This window comes from Biomphalaria glabrata, chromosome 18 (assembly GCF_947242115.1).
Source record: "Biomphalaria glabrata chromosome 18, xgBioGlab47.1, whole genome shotgun sequence".
Classification (NCBI taxonomy): domain Eukaryota; kingdom Metazoa; phylum Mollusca; class Gastropoda; family Planorbidae; genus Biomphalaria; species Biomphalaria glabrata.
In genome coordinates this window covers 21,156,542-21,175,697 of record NC_074728.1, presented here as the reverse complement: position 1 = coordinate 21,175,697, position 19,156 = coordinate 21,156,542, and the positions used below count along the sequence as shown (strand labels likewise).

General features: G+C 40.8%; 1 protein-coding gene across 1 annotated transcript in view; it reads right to left on the bottom strand.

Annotated features, from left to right (window-relative positions):
* Window positions 1-348: 348 nt before the first annotated feature.
* Window positions 349-19,156, bottom strand: part of LOC106075208 (uncharacterized) — a 61,446-nt gene continuing 42,638 nt past the window's right edge. Inside the window, exons 14-19 of the mRNA XM_056017337.1 lie at window positions 18,685-18,732; window positions 9,376-9,417; window positions 7,119-7,166; window positions 5,233-5,271; window positions 2,378-2,464; window positions 349-950 (exon numbers count right to left, since the gene is read on the bottom strand). Of these exons, the coding sequence (XP_055873312.1) occupies window positions 919-950; window positions 2,378-2,464; window positions 5,233-5,271; window positions 7,119-7,166; window positions 9,376-9,417; window positions 18,685-18,732 (296 nt within the window). The 3' untranslated portion in view covers window positions 349-918. The remainder of the gene's footprint in view (window positions 951-2,377; window positions 2,465-5,232; window positions 5,272-7,118; window positions 7,167-9,375; window positions 9,418-18,684; window positions 18,733-19,156) is intronic.

Genomic DNA, 19,156 nt, shown 5'->3' with positions numbered 1-19,156 from the left:
CTCTCTCTGTCTCTTTCTCTCTCTCTGTCTCTCTCTCTCTGTCTCTCTCTCTCCGTCTCTCTCTGTCTCTTTCTCTCCGTCTCTCTCTGTCTCTCTCTCTCCGTCTCTCTGTCTCTCTCCGTCTCTCTCTGTCTCTTTCTCTCCGTCTCTCTCTGTCTCTCTCTCTCCGTCTCTCTCTGTCTCTTTCTCTCTGTCTCTCTCCGTCTCTCTCGCTGTCTCTCTCTGTCTGTCTGTCTCTCTCTCTGTCTCTTTCTCTCTGTCTCTCTCTGTCTCTCTCTCTCGCTGTCTCTCTCTGTCTCTCATTTATATTTCAAACTATCACCACAAATAAATTGAACAAGAAATGAGTTATATACGTTTTTCTTATATTTTTTATTAAAGCATATACATTGGATTCAATGTAAATCTCCTAAAACAGAAGGCAAAATATAAAAGTGCTCTTGGATGTAATGCATAAAAAAGCTATATATTAATGTAAGAAAGTGAGGTAACGCTACACGTACCTAGATGTAGTCTCTAGATGTACTGTATTTGTAAAACTCATGCACATTTTTTAGATACAGTTGAAGACTAATTATGTAGGTGGTTTGAGTGTTTGTGGCCTAATGTATGTATATCTTTCGCTATTTATGTATAGAATGAAGTAATGCAGACTGACCATTGTTGATGTCTACCTTTATTCGACAATGTACCTTGCAAACTAAATAGAAGGAAGACTATTGGTAATGCATATTTGTATGGCATTAAAACAAACTTTTTTTTTTATTTCCTTATTTAAATATGCATTTAGCTTATCTGTTTAGGCGTGCAATAATAAAACAAACATTATAAGGCTAAAACGTTATTAACAAATCCTACATTCCCAAGTTTCATAAGGAATAGATAACTTGTTTTACTGTTCCTTGTGGATTGCTTCCTTTAGCGACTGGCCTTCTCGTCTATATTTAGATCTGAAAAAAAAACAAAGGGGAGAGAATCAAATGAAAATTTTGGTCATCTCTTCAATAGAATGCGTACTATTCATGGGCGTAGCCAGGAAGGGGGTTTGGGGTACACTCCCCCCCCCCCTCCGAAATGAACATGTCGGAGAACATGTCCCGCAAACCTCATGCGACGCTCTGTCACAACCTTACTAAGGGGACGACTCCCAGTTTGGCATAGGATTGCCTTGATTGAGACCCGATCTCTATAACTGACTCCTAAAATCCGTCTTAGTCGTCTTTACTGAGCCACATTTAGTCTCTTTTTCAATTTCGGCAGATAACTATTCACTGTACTTTATTAATGGAGCCCAGCCACTGGTAGAAAATTATAACCTCTATGGCTACGCTCTTGGAATTAGGTGACTGTAGTTGGCTTTAGATTTTATTTAAAAAAAAAGGGAAGTTTTATCAAAATCATTTGGGGGGGGGGTAAATAAAAAAAAACTGTGGAGTTCGTATTTTTACTTCAAAACCTCATTAGCTACAATCATTGAATTTGGTCACTGCTTTGGAAAAAAGCAAAGTTTACTTTGGAAAAAAATCGAAGATAGAGGTTTTCAACCTCAAAACGCTCTGTATGGGGGTATTTAAACTCAAAACCATCAGGTAAAAAAAAAAGCCCTCTGGAGGAGGGGTTTGAAACTCAAAACCCCTTTTGGTTTGGCTACGCTTATAGAATTTTAAATGTGAAATTTACTTTTGTTTATATAGAAGAGGTATTTTTTTAGCTTCAATCCATCTGGAGGGGGGGGTGGTGGTTTAAATTGAAAACCCCTTTGGATACGCTCATAGCGTTTTGAGTGCGTAATTGCTTTTTTTTTATATCGAAGAGGCAGTTAGGGGTTTAAACTCTAATTCGCTTTTTAATATATTGAAGAGGTATTTTTATTTTAGCTTCAAACCCAGCTGAAGGGGCGTTTAAACTTAAAAACCCTTTGGCTACGCTCATAGAATTTTGAGTGCAATTTGCTTTTTTATATTAAAGAGGTGGTTTGTAGCTCTAAACCCCGCTGGAGAAGGGATTCAAACACAAAGCCTCTCTTGGCTACGCTCATATAATCTGGTGACTGATGTATGGATAGTTTTATAATGAAAAAGGGTTAATCGTACATTTCAAACGGGTTTTAAAATCAAAATATTTCTTAGCTATGCTCTTGGAATTTGGCTACGCCCATGTAATTTATAACTAATAGTTAATTAACTTATTGTATTTTTTAAAATTTATTCTTGTTTTGTCAGGTACAACAAAAAAGTGTGCAAAATTTAAACTTTATCCAGGAATGGGTGTGGGAGAAATAACGTGTTGATATAACATTTTTTTTTTAAATTTCAGATTACATTTCAATGTCTTAAAGGCAAAGGTTCCAGGTAAAGAAACAGATCTCATGCCTTACTTGCAGCAGCAGACCGTGTCCCGAGGAAGTACATGACTTGAAGAAGAGGAAGACCAACCACCAACACTAGGGTCGACTTCAGCGGAGCTGAAACAAGCGTTGAGATGTCATAATGGGAGAACCTTTGTATTGTCATAATGGGAGAACCTTTGTATTGTCATAATGGGAGAACCTTTGTACTGTCATAATGGGAGAACCTTTGTACTGTCATAATGGGAGAACCTTTGTATTGTCATAATAGGAGAACCTTTGTATTGTCATAATGGGAGAACCTTTGTATTGTCATAATGGGAGAACCTTTGTGTTGTCATAATGGGAGAACCTTTGTATTGTCATAATGGGAGAACCTTTGTGTTGTCATACTGAGCATCGATGGAGCCCCTGATATAGAGTATTGTCATAATGGGAGAACCTTTGTATTGTCATGCTGAGCATCGATGGAGCCCCTGATACAGAGTATTATCATAATGGGAGAACCTTTGTATTGTCATACTGAGCATCGATTGAGCCCTGATATAGAGTATTGTCATAATGGGAGAACCTTTGTATTGTCATACTGAGCATCGATTGAGCCCTGATACAGAGTATTGTCATAATGGGAGAAACTTTGTATTGTCATACTGAGCATCGATGGAGCCCTTGGTACAGAGTATTGTCATAATGGGAGAACCTTTGTATTGTCATACTGAGCATCGATTGAGCCCCTGATATAGAGTATTGTCATAATGGGAGAACCTTTGTATTGTCATACTGAGCATCGATTGAGCCCTGATATAGAGTATTGTCATAATGGGAGAACCTTTGTATTGTCATACTGAGCATCGATTGAGCCCCTGATATAGAATATTGTCATATTTGGAGAACCTTTGTATTGTCAAACTGAGCATCGATTGAGCCCTGATACAGAGTATTGTCATAATGGGAGAAACTTTGTATTGTCATACTGAGCATCGATGGAGCCCTTGATACAGAGTATTGTCATAATGGGAGAACCTTTGTATTGTCATACTGAGAATCGATTGAGCCCTGATATAGAGTATTGTCATAATGGGAGAACCTTTGTATTGTCATGCTGAGCATCGATTGAGCCCTGATATAGAGTATTTATTTTGTTAAATTTTAATCATATCTAATACTTGACTCCTGACATCGATTGAGGGAGAAGAAATTGTGGGTCGTTGTGCTGGCAACACGACACCATCTTTAAAAAATTAAGCTACTTTAATAGGGTCAAATCAACGATGATATCGTCGAACGGGAGAGAAAGAGTTAACCTTGGGGTTATCTTTTTCAGCGGAATATAATACTTGAAACCCGACATTGGTTAAGGAAAAAATAAAGGCGGCTGGTCGTTGTTCTGGCCACACGACAATCATTTTTATCATCAGCATATATTTGCGGAAGTGTAAACGCAAGGCCGGATTTACCTCTAAGGAACATTAGATATAGCTGAGAGCCCCTAAGATATATAGGGCACTGACACATATATTATTTAGACTTATAAGGGACCGCATATCTCAAAAAGCTTAAAGCGTTATCTTGTCTGATTACGTTACTGTACGCACGTCACTTAATCGGTACAGTGTGATATGCTATAAGGCGTTTCGTTCGTAAAACCTAAACCGTTTGCTGTATCATTTGATACTATATGGCAATTAAACTTAACTATTGACCTCCGTAATTGTTTTTCAACGTTCTGACAGAATTATTCTTATTTCACATTTGTGCATTCAACCGTGCTATTTTTTAAACTTCAATAACATTTTTGTTTGTTATCAGAAAGCCTTACTTTTGGTATAGAATTACAGGAGAACACAAATTAAAGTTATAAAACCTAAAATTTAAATTAATGAGGTCGAATAAACGATGATAACGTATGTCAGTCGGCGATGACTTAACGCACAGCAACTCAGTTGTATCATCAGAAGATACGTGTATCATTTGGTACATGACTGATGCATCTTTTTAATGCACAACTACTGTATCATTTTAACGAAAAAGTAAAGCTAAGTTCTGGAACAATGAAAAAACATACATTTTACAAAGAAAATATACACAATCCTTTAAAAAAAAAAAAAAAAAAAAAAAACTAAGGGAAACAATTTCCGCACTTACAAATATATTAATCAATAATGTAACAATTATTTCCCTTTTTTCGATATGAAACGATTAAAAAGTCTAGATCTAAGGGGCCTATAATTGGAATATTATAAAGTGTAGTAGATCTTTAAATTCGCTTAAGGAGAATTCTTTCTCGTATTAAGCCCAATATTTTTCCCAGGGTCAACTTAATTCAACAATTTTTAAAGTCTCTTCTAAAACATTTTCCTCTAGTATCCTGGTACCTGGTGCCACCAAGGAGGATATATTCCACAGTAATTCACACAATACTCACACAGTACTCACACACTACTCACACACTACTCACACACTACTCACACAATACTCACACAGGTGAAGTCTTCTTTTTATTTGTATTTATTATGTTATCCTGGTTTATAATTAACTGCCTAAAATGTACACGTAGACATAATATATATATATACTAGACATATATTACCCGCGGCCAGCGGGTCTTGATTCGCCTATATAGTCACTGATAGTGTTTTGTAAACAATTAAACGAAATAATAATGTTATAAGTAAAGCGAATGCGAAGGCGTAAACGTAAAAATAGCATGAATGTGTTAAAGTGTAAAACTATCTTTGCGAAGAGAAGTTTCTATCATCTTAGAGTTGAATTAGAGTTTTAGACCTACATACATACGCCTTACTTTCTACTTTATAGTATAAGATAACAATATTATATCAATATATCATTATTATATCGATATATCAATAACATATTTAACTTACCGGATGTGCTACGGTCCAACAGAGTATTTCTGACGGTAGCTAAGATAAAAAAAAAAATCTTTTAAATAAATAATTCATAATGTTTCGAAAAGCATTAAATCTGAATTAAAAACTACAAAAGGTTCATGTTTAATACAATTACAAATTCAAGACTTACCTTTTCACAGAAGAGTTATGTCATCAAAGTCTGATCACGTGATTTACCCCCTATCCACAGTATCTTATATATATATATATATATATATATATATATATATATATATATTTGCATTTGATATTTGATATTTTGTTTTTTTGGCACATCGTACACCGCTATCAACCGGTCCGTCCCAATCCAGGGTGAGAAAGGAGGAGGGCTTGGTGTGTGGCTAGTGACCCCACCATGTAAAACCACAATTGCTACAGAAATGGCAAATTTGCTACAGAAATGGCAAATTTATTTGAGTTCCTTTTTAGTGATGAGTGGCTAATTTGCTCAAACGGGTAAGCTACCCAACTTGGTGGGTTTAAACAACTAAATTCCCTACAGTCCAGGGAAATTTGTGCTTAGATGGGACACTGACAAATTTGTGTTTCCTGAGCATCCTAGAGGCGAATAGGGAGCCTTCTCATGTATGTCCCTGTCCCTAAAGAAAGGTCCTGAAATGCTCAGTATACTGAAAGATGCGCTATGAGAAGCAAAATATTAGCAAAGAAAATCGTCATTAATTTTGTTGGCACATTTTTGTTTTTGAGATGATTGGTTTTTTACAATACTTCTCTTCAATTCGTAATTTCGTAAAAAAAAAACCGGATAGAAACTTACGGGTGGGTGGACGCGTTTTTCGAAAACGGCTCTAAAGATTTTTCCAAGAAATGTGACTGTTGCTGTATATCTTTGGGAAAAGTATTACGAGCTCCTAGGCCACATTGACACTACTCTGGTTTGTCTGTTATATTTTTTTAAAGTAAAAACAAAATATGGCTGAAAAAAAATTATTTTGAATAGACTATATCTTCGGGTATTTCCGAATGTAGGCCCTCTTCACTAAAGAGTTAAATAAATTAAAGTTAATGAACAGTTAGCTCACAGTCATCTAGATAAGATAAGATAAAATAATTTTATTGATCCAATCAAATGGAAATTCAGTTTGACTACAATTGACAACATCAGCATAACTACTGTACAGTAGGGTGTAGATAAATTTGCTTAGCTTTCTGAGATACAAGAGTAGCTGGTGGATATTAGTGTAAAGGTTTTGACAGCGTCCATTCCATTACAGTTAGTTGTTGATGGTTGTTCCTAGGTATTAATATTCTTGTACTTGTTCTATGGTTTGATTCTTTATCTAAATTTCTGCAATATGGCCTTTATGTTTCCTACAGTTAATAAAATGTTTGTTTTAAAATGTTTGTTTTACATGTTTCGGATGTTCCTTCAGAGTTGAAGATAATTACTTCCTAGTCCAAACCTCCCGCAGGACGACGGGGGATGGGAGCGGGCAGGGTTTGAACCCGGGACCATCGATAAATCTGAACGACAGTCCAGCGTGCAAACCGCACGACCAGGCAGCCATCCTGGTCTAACTCTACATCTACAGACCTACAATTAGAATATTATACAATTTATAGGAATCATATATTTGCAAAACCAGACTTTTTTTTCTCGGAATTTTATTTTTGGTGCAGGTGGATGGTACCCGGCATGCGTTAGGGCCCGTTTGACGTTGTGTCGTCCACATTGCATCATCGTCAACCGTTAGCCATAAATAAACAGATCACCCCCAGATAAATTTAGACATGAATCATGTTTATGGATGGTTCATTAAGTAAAAAAAAACGTAGAAACTCCCAAACTTCTGGCTACATATGTCAATGGTTTTAAATTTAGAAATGTTTCCACTTACTATTGAAGACCAGTATCTCAGCAGAAACTGAATGTGTTTCTGTTTTTACTGTGAATTAAAAAAAATATATATTTATATAATATCTATCCATATCTCTATTTATCTATCTATCTATCTACCTATCTATCTATCTATCTATCTATCTATCTATCTATCTATCTATCTATCTATCTATCTATCTATCTATCTATCTACCTAGTTACCTACCTATCTATCTATCTATCTACCTACCTACCTACCTACCTACCTACCTATCTACCTACCTATCTATCTATCTATCTATCTATCTATCTATCTATCTATCTATCTATCTATCTATCTATCTATCTATCTATCTTATCAATCAATCTAACAAACTAACTAACTAAAATACTAAATAAATAACAAATAAATAAATAAGTAAATAAATAAATAACTTAGTTTTTATTAAAAATAATTAAATTAAAAATTAAATCCACTTTAGTCTGTGGTCATTATATTAATCTACCAATAGATATATCAATATTTATGCCAAACAAATAATCAATCAAGATGCATTTATAACATTCTGTGGTCGTGGAATTTTTTATTTTTTTTTTATAATGGCAGATCAGGGAGATTGTTTTTCTCATATAATAAGTTTTGTCTTCGAGTTTGAAGATTGATGAGGAATGCAGTATTATCCAGTGGATACTCAGCCCCAGCTGTGACCTACATATTTTGCCACAAGGAGGGCAAGACTAACCATCGTCCTCAGGTGGTCAATTTAGATTTTCTCTTCGTCGTCTGCGTCTGTCCTCGGCAGCGGATTTTCTTTTGGTCTCAAATGTGTTGCAGTGTTGAAAACACACACACACATACACACTTGCCAATATCGTTGTGTGCACGTACAGTAGCTTCTTTGTTCATTTCTCATTTGTTTCTTGAATTCTTTGGCTATGGACCACTTTCGGTTTTTTATGTCATTCACTTTTGTTGACTATTCTTTTTTTTGTTCATTGACTTTATTTGTTTAGACTCATTGTTCATTCGCGTGTATGTTTGTTGTCCTCTTTGTTGTTTTTTTTACCTCTTAGTTCATTGACCTATTCCTGTATCACTTTGTTCATTGACACCTTTGTTTATAAGGCTCTAACTTGATGTACATCTTTTTTTCTTTGTCTCTTTGTTCATTGACCTCTTTATTTATTTCTTTTTACTTCTGTGTTGTTGTTTTTTTGACCTCTTTGTTTACTGCACTTTTATCTGTTTACATATTTATTCTTGGGCAGTTGCTTTAAGCTTATTTAAATTCTCTGTAGCGCTAACCACTGTTATATGACCCTTCTCTTTATATCTTCAATATTGTACTTGTTCTTGGTAGATAACGGCATGCATTTCTACATAAACTGAAAAAATAACAACAATGAAGCAGGTACGAGATATCTTTAGCGGTGAGCTAGCCTGAGATCAAGCCAGTTTGATCAAGATTCATTATGTTCGTCATTTATCTATTGATGCCTGTCAAGCCGGAACGGGCGTATCTAGAGCAGTGAGATTCATAACAAACGAATATTCACATTTGTCTAGAGTCTAGAGTAACACCTTTAATTAAATCACTAAATTTAGAAAGCCTTCAGGACAGAAGACTCAAAAGTAAAGTAGCAATTATACATAAAACACTGAAACCATAATCTTCAAATACAAAAACAAAATTTAATAAAATACTCTGAAAGACACAAAGATAAAGGCACATTCCTCGTCCCATATGCTAGGACAGATTTGTACAAATACTCCTTCTTCCCTAGTGCTATTAGAGCATGGAATGGGTTGCCTGAGCTAGCCAGGAAAACCAGTGACTTGGCAGAGTTTAAGTCATTGGTTAATATGCATGACTAAATGCATGACGTAATCATCTTCTTTTTTGAAGTAACGTCTGTATTCTATAAGATAAGATCTGCCTTTTTCATGTCCTGATTTCCATGAAACTTAATTTGATATTTTGGGGTTTTGGCACGTCGGTATAATTTAGGCGATAATTTCTTTCAGTTTGTGACCTCTTCAATCACGTGAATCAGGACCTGTATTCGAAAAGATTTGACTAAGGTTATGGGGTCACATATTAATGTATTAGTGTGTCGCCAGCTTTTCACCATCGGCTTTTTTGTCACTAGACGACATCACGTTTTGTCTTAAGGCTGAGATTTAAAACTGGTCATAGGGTATTGTGTGTAAGGGCTTGTCTGGCCGCAGATATTTCCATACAGGACATAAGGGAGAACGATACATTGCAACTTACTTGTGGAATAGTTCGATACTGGTTGCTCCTGGGTCATGGTAGCTAAGAAACAGAAACAAACTCTCAGTTTAGTGACAGACAATGAAAAAAATACTTAAAATAAAATAAAAAATAATAGAAAAATAAAAACGAACTTATATTAAGTATATTTGTATCAATTCGCCTGGATTAGTCTTGTAGTGTAGTATGTCTGCCTAATGAATGAACAATGAATCTTTGCCATTACAAATACTTTTACCAATCGTTTTTGTTTAGCTTTTAGCTTTCTTGAATACGTTATGATCCTAACATTTGAGAAGAGGGGAGGGGAGAAAGAAGGAGTTTGAGTTTAGGCACATCGGCACAAATTAGGCATGAATAGTACCTGATAGCTTTTTGCAGAGCCTGCGGCGCTACTGATCCCAAACTGTATCGGATATTCCGTTCATTTGGTCACATCAGCTGCGCGAAGAGAGGGGAACTACTGTGTGGGCGACATCGTGCCGACCATAGACAATGCCCAGGCTTTCATCTCGCTTAATCTTGAAGAAAATCGTGCCACACGCAAAAAAGGCCAGCTCCTCTACCACCAAAGTGAAAGCCACCTTGACATGCAAAATATGTGGACGGGAGTGTCTCTTCAAAATAGGGCTCAGCAGCCACATGAAAAAGTGTTCGAGATGAACCATAGTCGTTCTACCACCCAAAGAGGCCAAATAAAAAAAAAAGTTGAGCGACCTGGATTCGAACTCGTGGGCTCAAGCGTCCTCAAGCCTCCTCAAGGTAATACACAAACCACTGTACCAGAGAAGTGCTTATGAAAATGGAAGGTTTTATAGTTAACAGCGGTTTATTTTATTGACTAGAGATTAGCTATCAATGTCTTACGACTTTGTTGACTAGAGATTAGCTATCAATGTCTTACGACTTTGTTGACTAGAGATTAGCTAACAACGTCTTACGACTAAAGGCGGCCATCCATGAATACATTTACCATTCATTATGTCTATGCTTCAGCAGTGTCACGTAATAATGAGAAGAAATATAGAAATAATGACATAACCTGCTTTAATAGCGGAAGAAGAGGACAAATATAAAGCCACTGCAGAACAGTCAACAGCACTAACTTCAGATACAGAAGCAATAATAAGGCTTGCCTTCGAATCCGAAGATTAATGAGGAATGCCATATTTCTCGTGGCTACGCAGCCCCAGCTGTGATCTACATATTTTGCCACATTCAGGGGAAAGAAGCAATACATAGCAAGGCAATAAGTATAAAAACAAGTAACTATATCCCAGATGACAGTAGAAGGCAATATAATAGCAACCCCAACAGATCAACACAAAGCTATATCCCAAATGACAGTAGAAGGCAATATAATAGCAACCCCAACAGATCAACACAAAGCTATATCCCAAATGACAGTAGAAGACAATATAATAGCAACCCCAACAGATCAACACAAAGCTATATCCCAAATAACAGTAGAAGGCAATATAATAGCAACCCCAACAGATCAACACAAAGCTATATCTCAAATGACAGTAGAAGGCAATATAATAGCAACCCCAACAGATCAACACAAAGCTATATCTCAAATGACAGTAGAAGGCAATATAATAGCAACCCCAACAGATCAACACAAACCTATATCCCAAATGACAGTAGAAGGCAATATAATAGCAACCTCCACAACAAGAAATATAACTTTCAGATCTAACACAGGCAATCCAGACGTGGTGGTTCTTAGCGCAATGGATACAACAGAAACATGTCAAATAGATGGCAAAATAATAACAATAGCAGAAACTCTAGTTCCCAGCAACACGTAACTGTGACACCCCCACTTGATGGGGGCTCCCAAATGAAATATCAAATATTACGCCATTATCTCATGTCATAATGTCGAATGTCAAAATGAAGGCGCCCCCCCCCAAAAAAAAAGGTCAAGCCCCCCCCCCCCATGTGCCCCAAAATGTTATGAAATTCATTGCTACGCCACTGTGTAGTGTAGCTGTTTGTAGCACCGACCGAAACATGTGACGTAGACAAAGGGGCAATACGAAACGCGGGGCAAGGTGCTAAGGTGTAAGCACTCTATGCCTGACGATCGCCTTCGATCACGTCAAGTTAAGCTAGTTAAGCTCCCCTTTCAGACCTTGTGATCTAAAGGCCAGATGATGTTAAGGTCATCTGTTTCTATGGCCAACTGTTAACGAGATGGGTGTCATGTGGCCAGCACAACGACCAAGCGTCTTTGCTTTCCCCAACTTCAAGTCAGGTACCCATTGGAGTTAAATGGAATCAGGGGAGCTGTAAAATTTCCAGGGACAATCGATAAAGCCGTTTTCGAGAATAGCGTCCACTGACAAATGTTCCCCACCCAAAGGTTCCACTGCGAAAGTTTGGCTTGAGCAGAGGTATTGTGAATAAAAGAACACGCAATACGAGATCGAGGTTTCAAGACTGCAGTTAGATGTGTAGTGTCCAGTGGTAGCGTAGAGCCAGTCAAGTCTGTAGTTAGATGTGTCGTGTCCAGTGGTAGCGTAGAGCAAGTCAAGACTGCAGTTAGATGTGTCGTGTCCAGTGGTAGCGTAGAGCCAGTCAAGACTGTAGTTAGATGTGTCGTGTCCAGTGGTAGCGTTGAGCCAGTCAAGTCTGTAGTTAGATGTGTCGAGTCCAGTGGTAGCGTAAAGCCAGTCAAGACTGTAGTTAGATGTGTCTAGTCCAGGGGTAGCGTAGAGCCAGTCAAGACTGCAGTTAGATGTGTCGTGTCCAGTGGTAGCGTAGAGCCAGTCAAGACTGTAGTTAGATGTGTCGTGTCCAGTGGTCGCATTGAGCCAGTCAAGACTGTAGTTAGATGTGTCGTGTCCAGTGGTAGCGTAGAGCCAGTCAAGACTGTAGTTAGATGTGTCGTGTCCAGTGGTAGCGTAGAGCCAGTCAAGACTGTAGTTAGATGTGTCTAGTCCAGGGGTAGCGTAGAGCCAGTCAAGACTGCAGTTAGATGTGTCGTGTCCAGTGGTAGCGTAGAGCCAGTCAAGACTGTAGTTAGATGTGTCGTGTCCAGTGGTAGCGTAGAGCCAGTCAAGCCTGTAGTTAGATGTGTCGTGTCCAGTGGTAGCGTAGAGCCAGTCAAGACTGTAGTTAGATGTGTCGTGTCCAGTGGTAGCGTAGAGCCAGTCAAGCCTGTAGTTAGATGTGTCGTGTCCAGTGGTAGCGTAGAGCCAGTCAAGACTGTAGTTAGATGTGTCGTGTCCAGTGGTAGCGTAGAGCCAGTCAAGACTGTAGTTAGATGTGTCGTGTCCAGTGGTAGCGTAGAGCCAGTCAAGACTGTAGTTAGATGTGTCTAGTCCAGGGGTAGCGTAGAGCCAGTCAAGACTGTAGTTAGATGTGTCGTGTTTAGTGGTAGCGTAGAGCCAGTCAAGACTGTAGTTAGATGTGTCGAGTCCAGTGGTAGCGTAGAGCCAGTCAAGACTGTAGTTAGATGTGTCTAGTCCAGGGGTAGCGTAGAGCCAGTCAAGACTGCAGTTAGATGTGTCGTGTCCAGTGGTAGCGTAGAGCCAGTCAAGACTGTAGTTAGATGTGTCTAGTCCAGGGGTAGCGTAGAGCCAGTCAAGACTGTAGTTAGATGTGTCGTGTCCAGTGGTAGCGTAGAGCCAGTCAAGACTGTAGTTAGATGTGTCTAGTCCAGTGGTAGCGTAGAGCCAGTCAAGACTGTAGTTAGATGTGTCTAGTCCAGGGGTAGCGTAGAGCCAGTCAAGACTGTAGTTAGATGTGTCGAGTCCAGTGGTAGCTTAAATTCAGTCAAGACTGTAGTTAGATGTGTCGAGTCCAGTGGTAGCGTAAATCCAGTCAAGAATGTAGTTAGATGTGTCGAGTCCAGTGGTAGCGTAAATCCAGTCAAGACTGTAGTTAGATGTGTCGAGTCCAGTGGTAGCGTAGAGCCAGTCAAGACTGTAGTTAGATGTGTCGAGTCCAGTGGTAGCGTAAATTCAGTCAAGACTGTAGTTAGATGTGTTGAGTCCAGTGGTAGCGTAGAGCCAGTCAAGACTGTAGTTAGATGTGTCTAGTCCAGTGGTAGCGTTGAGCCAGTCAAGTCTGTAGTTAGATGTGTCGAGTCCAGTGGTAGCGTAGAGCCAGTCAAGACTGTAGTTAGATGTGTCTAGTCCAGGGGTAGCGTAGAGCCAGTCAAGACTGCAGTTAGATGTGTCGTGTCCAGTGGTAGCGTAGAGCCAGTCAAGACTGTAGTTAGATGTGTCGAGTCCAGTGGTAGCGTAGAGCCAGTCAAGACTGTAGTTAGATGTGTCGAGTCCAGTGGTAGCGTAAATCCAGTCAAGACTGTAGTTAGATGTGTCGAGTCCAGTGGTAGCGTAAATCCAGTCAAGACTGTAGTTAGATGTGTCGAGTCCAGTGGTAGCTTAAATCCAGTCAAGACTGTAGTTAGATGCGTCGAGTCCAGTGGTAGCGTAAATTCAGTCAAGACTGTAGTTAGATGTGTCGAGTCCAGTGGTAGCGTAAATCCAGTCAAGACTGTAGTTAGATGTGTCGAGTCCAGTGGTAGCGTAAATCCAGTCAAGACTGTAGTTAGATGTGTCGAGTCCAGTGGTAGCGTAAATTCAGTCAAGACTGTAGTTAGATGTGTCGAGTCCAGTGGTAGCGTAAATCCAGTCAAGACTGTAGTTAGATGTGTCGAGTCCAGTGGTAGCGTAAATCCAGTCAAGACTGTAGTTAGATGTGTCGAGTCCAGTGGTAGCGTAAATTCAGTCAAGACTGTAGTTAGATGTGTCGAGTCCAGTGGTAGCGTAAATCCAGTCAAGACTGTAGTTAGATGTGTCGAGTCCAGTGGTAGCGTAGAGCCAGTCAAGACTGTAATTAGATGTGTCGAGTCCAGTGGTAGCGTAAATCCAGTCAAGACTGTAATTAGATGTGTCGAGTCCAGTGGTAGCGTAAATCCAGTCAAGACTGTAGTTAGATGTGTCTAGTCCAGTGGTAGCATTGAGCCAGTCAAGACTGTAGTTAGATGTGTCGAGTCCAGTGGTAGCGTAGAGCCAGTCAAGACTGTAATTAGATGTGTCGAGTCCAGTGGTAGCGTAAATCCAGTCAAGACTGTAGTTAGATGTGTCGAGTCCAGTGGTAGCGTAAATCCAGTCAAGACTGTAGTTAGATGTGTCGAGTCCAGTGGTAGCGTAGAGCCAGTCAAGACTGTAGTTAGATGTGTCGAGTCCAGTGGTAGCGTAAATCCAGTCAAGACTGTAGTTAGATGTGTCGAGTCCAGTGGTAGCGTAGAGCCAGTCAAGACTGTAATTAGATATGTCGAGTCCAGTGGTAGCATTGAGCCAGTCAAGACTGTAGTTAGATGTGTCGAGTCCAGTGGTAGCATTGAGCCAGTCAAGACTGTAGTTAGATGTGTCGAGTCCAGCGGTAGCGTTGAGCCAGTCAAGACTGTAGTTAGATGTGTCGAGTCCAGTGGTAGCATTGAGCCAGTCAAGACTGTAGTTAGATGTGTCGAGTCCAGTGGTAGCGTTGAGCCAGTCAAGACTGTAGTTAGATGTGTCGAGTCCAGTGGTAGCATTGAGCCAGTCAAGACTGTAGTTAGATGTGTCGAGTCCAGTGGTAGCATTGAGCCAGTCAAGACTGTAGTTAAATGTGTCGAGTCCAGTGGTAGCGTAGGCCAGTCAAGACTGTAGTTAGATGTGTCGAGTCCAGTGGTAGCGTAGAGCCAGTCAAGACTGTAGTTAGATGTGTCGAGTCCAGTGGTAGCATTGAGCCAGTCAAGACTGTAGTTAGATGTGTCGTGTCCAGTGGTCGCGTTGAGCCAGTCAAGACTGTAGTTAGATGTGTCGAGTCCAGTGGTAGCATTGAGGCAGTCAAGACTGTAGTAAGATGTGTCGAGTCCAGTGGTAGCATTGAGCCAGTCAAGACTGTAGTTAGATGTGTCGAGTCCAGTGGTAGCGTAGAGCCAGTCAAGACTGTAGTTAGATGTGTCGAGTCCAGTGGTAGCGTAGAGCCAGTCAAGACTGTAGTTAGATGTGTCGAGTCCAGTGGTAGCGTAGAGCCAGTCAAGACTGTAGTTAGATGTGTCGAGTCCAGTGGTCGCATTGAGCCAGTCAAGACTGTAGTTAGATGTGTCGAGTCCAGTGGTAGCATTGAGCCAGTCAAGACTGTAGTTAGATGTGTCGAGTCCAGTGGTCGCATTGAGCCAGTCAAGACTGTAGTTAGATGTGTCGAGTCCAGTGGTAGCATTGAGCCAGTCAAGACTGTAGTTAGATGTGTCGAGTCCAGTGGTAGCATTGAGCCAGTCAAGACTGAAGTTAGATGTGTCGAGTCCAGTGGTAGCGTTGAGCCAGTCAAGACTGTAGTTAGATGTGTCGAGTCCAGTGGTAGCATTGAGCCAGTCAAGACTGTAGTTAGATGTGTCGAGTCCAGTGGTAGCGTAGAGCCAGTCAAGACTGTAGTTAGATGTGTCGAGTCCAGTGGTAGCGTAGAGCCAGTCAAGACTGTAGTTAGATGTGTCGTGTCCAGTGGTAGCGTAGAGCCAGTCAAGACTGTAGTTAGATGTGTCGAGTCCAGTGGTAGCGTTGAGCCAGTCAAGACTGTAGTTAAATGTGTCGAGTCCAGTGGTAGCATTGAGCCAGTCAAGACTGTAGTTAGATGTGTCGAGTCCAGTGGTAGCATTGAGCCAGTCAAGACTGTAGTTAGATGTGTCGAGTCCAGTGGTAGCATTGAGCCAGTCAAGACTGTAGTTAGATGTGTCGAGTCCAGTGGTAGCATTGAGCCAGTCAAGACTGTAGTTAGATGTGTCGAGTCCAGTGGTAGCATTGAGCCAGTCAAGACTGTAGTTAGATGTGTCGAGTCCAGTGGTAGCATTGAGCCAGTCAAGACTGTAGTTAGATGTGTCGAGTCCAGTGGTAGCATTGAGCCAGTCAAGACTGTAGTTAGATGTGTCGAGTCCAGTGGTAGCGTAGAGCCAGTCAAGACTGTAGTTAGATATGTCGAGTCCAGTGGTAGCGTAGAGCCAGTCAAGACTGTAGTTAGATGTGTCGAGTCCAGTGGTAGCGTAAATCCAGTCAAGACTGTAGTTAGATGTGTCGAGTCCAGTGGTAGCGTAGAGCCAGTCAAGACTGTAGTTAGATGTGTCGAGTCCAGTGGTAGCGTAAATCCAGTCAAGACTGTAGTTAGATGTGTCGAGTCCAGTGGTAGCGTAGAGCCAGTCAAGACTGTAGTTAGATGTGTCGAGTCCAGTGGTAGCGTTGAGCCAATCAAGACTGTAGTTAAATGTGTCGAGTCCAGTGGTAGCGTTGAGCCAGTCAAGACTGTAGTTAGATGTGTCGAGTCCAGTGGTAGCATTGAGCCAGTCAAGACTGTAGTTAGATGTGTCGAGTCCAGTGGTAGCGTTGAGCCAGTCAAGACTGTAGTTAGATGTGTCGTCCAGTGGTAGCATTGAGCCAGTCAAGACTGTAGTTAGATGTGTCGAGTCCAGTGGTAGCGTTGAGCCAGTCAAGACTGTAGTTAGATGTGTCGAGTCCAGTGGTAGCGTTGAGCCAGTCAAGACTGTAGTTAGATGTGTCGAGTCCAGTGGTAGCGTTGAGCCAGTCAAGACTGTAGTTAGATGTGTCGAGTCCAGTGGTAGCATTGAGCCAGTCAAGACTGTAGTTAGATGTGTCGAGTCCAGTGGTAGCGTTGAGCCAGTCAAGACTGTAGTTAGATGTGTCGAGTCCAGTGGTAGCGTTGAGCCAGTCAAGACTGTAGTTAGATGTGTCGAGTCCAGTGGTAGCATTGAGCCAGTCAAGACTGTAGTTAGATGTGTCGAGTCCAGTGGTAGCATTGAGCCAGTCAAGACTGTAGTTAAATGTGTCGAGTCCAGTGGTAGCGTTGAGCCAGTCAAGACTGTAGTTAGATGTTTCGAGTCCAGTGGTAGCATTGAGCCAGTCAAGACTGTAGTTAGATGTGTCGAGTCCAGTGGTAGCATTGAGCCAGTCAAGACTGTAGTTAAATGTGTCGAGTCCAGTGGTAGCATTGAGCCAGTCAAGACTGTAGTTAGATGTGTCGAGTCCAGTGGTAGCGTAGAGCCAGTCAAGACTGTAGTTAGAAGTGTCGAGTCCAGTGGTAGCATTGAGCCAGTCAAGACTGTAGTTAGATGTGTCGAGTCCAGTGGTAGCGTTGAGCCAGTCAAGACTGTAGTTAGATGTGTCGAGTCCAGTGGTAGCATTGAGCCAGTCAAGACTGTAGTTAGATGTGTCGAGTCCAGTGGTAGCGTTGAGCCAGTCAAGACTGTAGTTAGATGTGTCGAGTCCAGTGGTAGCGTTGAGCCAGTCAAGACTGTAGTTAGATGTGTCGAGTCCAGTGGTAGCATTGAGCCAGTCAAGACTGTAGTTAGATGTGTCGAGTCCAGTGGTAGCATTGAGCCAGTCAAGACTGTAGTTAGATGTGTCGAGTCCAGTGGTAGCGTAGAGCCAGTCAAGACTGTAGTTAGATGTGTCGAGTCCAGTGGTAGCGTAGAGCCAGTCAGGACTGTAGTTAGATGTGTCGAGTCCAGTGGTAGCGTAGAGCCAGTCAAGACTGTAGTTAGATGTGTCGAGTCCAGTGGTAGCATTGAGCCAGTCAAGACTGTAGTTAGATGTGTCGTGTCCAGTGGTCGCGTTGAGCCAGTCAAGACTGTAGTTAGAAGTGTCTAGTCAAGGGGTAGCGTAGAGCCAGTCAAGCCTGTAGTTAGATGTGTCGTGTCCAGTGGTCGCGTTGAGCCAGTCAAGCCTGTAGTTAGAAGTGTCTAGTCCAGGGGTAGCGTAGAGCCAGTCAAGCCTGTAGTTAGATGTGTCGTGTCCAGTGGTCGCGTTGAGCCAGTCAAGACTGTAGTTAGAAGTGTCTAGTCCAGGGGTAGCGTAGAGCCAGTCAAGACTGTAGTTAGATGTGTCGTGTCCAGTGGTAGCGTAGAGCCAGTCAAGACTGTAGTTAGATGTGTCGAGTCCAGTGGTAGCATTGAGCCAGTCAAGACTGTAGTTAGATGTGTCGAGTCCAGTGGTAGCATTGAGCCAGTCAAGACTGTAGTTAGATGTGTCGTGTCCAGTGGTCGCGTTGAGCCAGTCAAGACTGTAGTTAGAAGTGTCTAGTCCAGGGGTAGCGTAGAGCCAGTCAAGCCTGTAGTTAGATGTGTCGTGTCCAGTGGTCGCGTTGAGCCAGTCAAGCCTGTAGTTAGAGGTGTCGAGTCCAGTGGTCACTTAGAGCCAGTCAGGAAGGCGTAGCATTGTTTCGGAAGCCTTTGTTTTGGCTACATGTTTTATTTTTACGTTTTAATGCAAGCAAAAACAAATTATGCAAAAGACTCCTTACCAATTAGTTGAGCAAGATCCTCGTCAACTTTCCCATCACCATCATCGTCTGCTCAACATCAGACGCAGGTCGAGAAGAATAGGTATTAATATGTGGGAAATGATAAAATGTCATCAAGTAACAGGAAATAACAGAAGTATTAAGAGGAACAGAAGATATTTATTTTTCATTTATATTTAAAAGACAAGGTTTGTACCAGACAAGATTTGTACAACAAAAAAATTTGTACAAGAAAAGATGTGTACAAGAAAAAGATATGTACAAGAAAAGATTTGTACAAGAAAAAGATTTGTACAACAAAAGATTTGTACAAGAAAAAGAATTGTACAAGAAAAAATGTGTACATGAAAAAGATTTGAACAAGAAAAGATTTGTACAAGGAAAAGACTTGCACAAGAAAAGATTTGTACAAGAAAAAGATTTCTACAGGACACAGAGACTATCAGATAGCTCCATTCTATTATTATCTTCT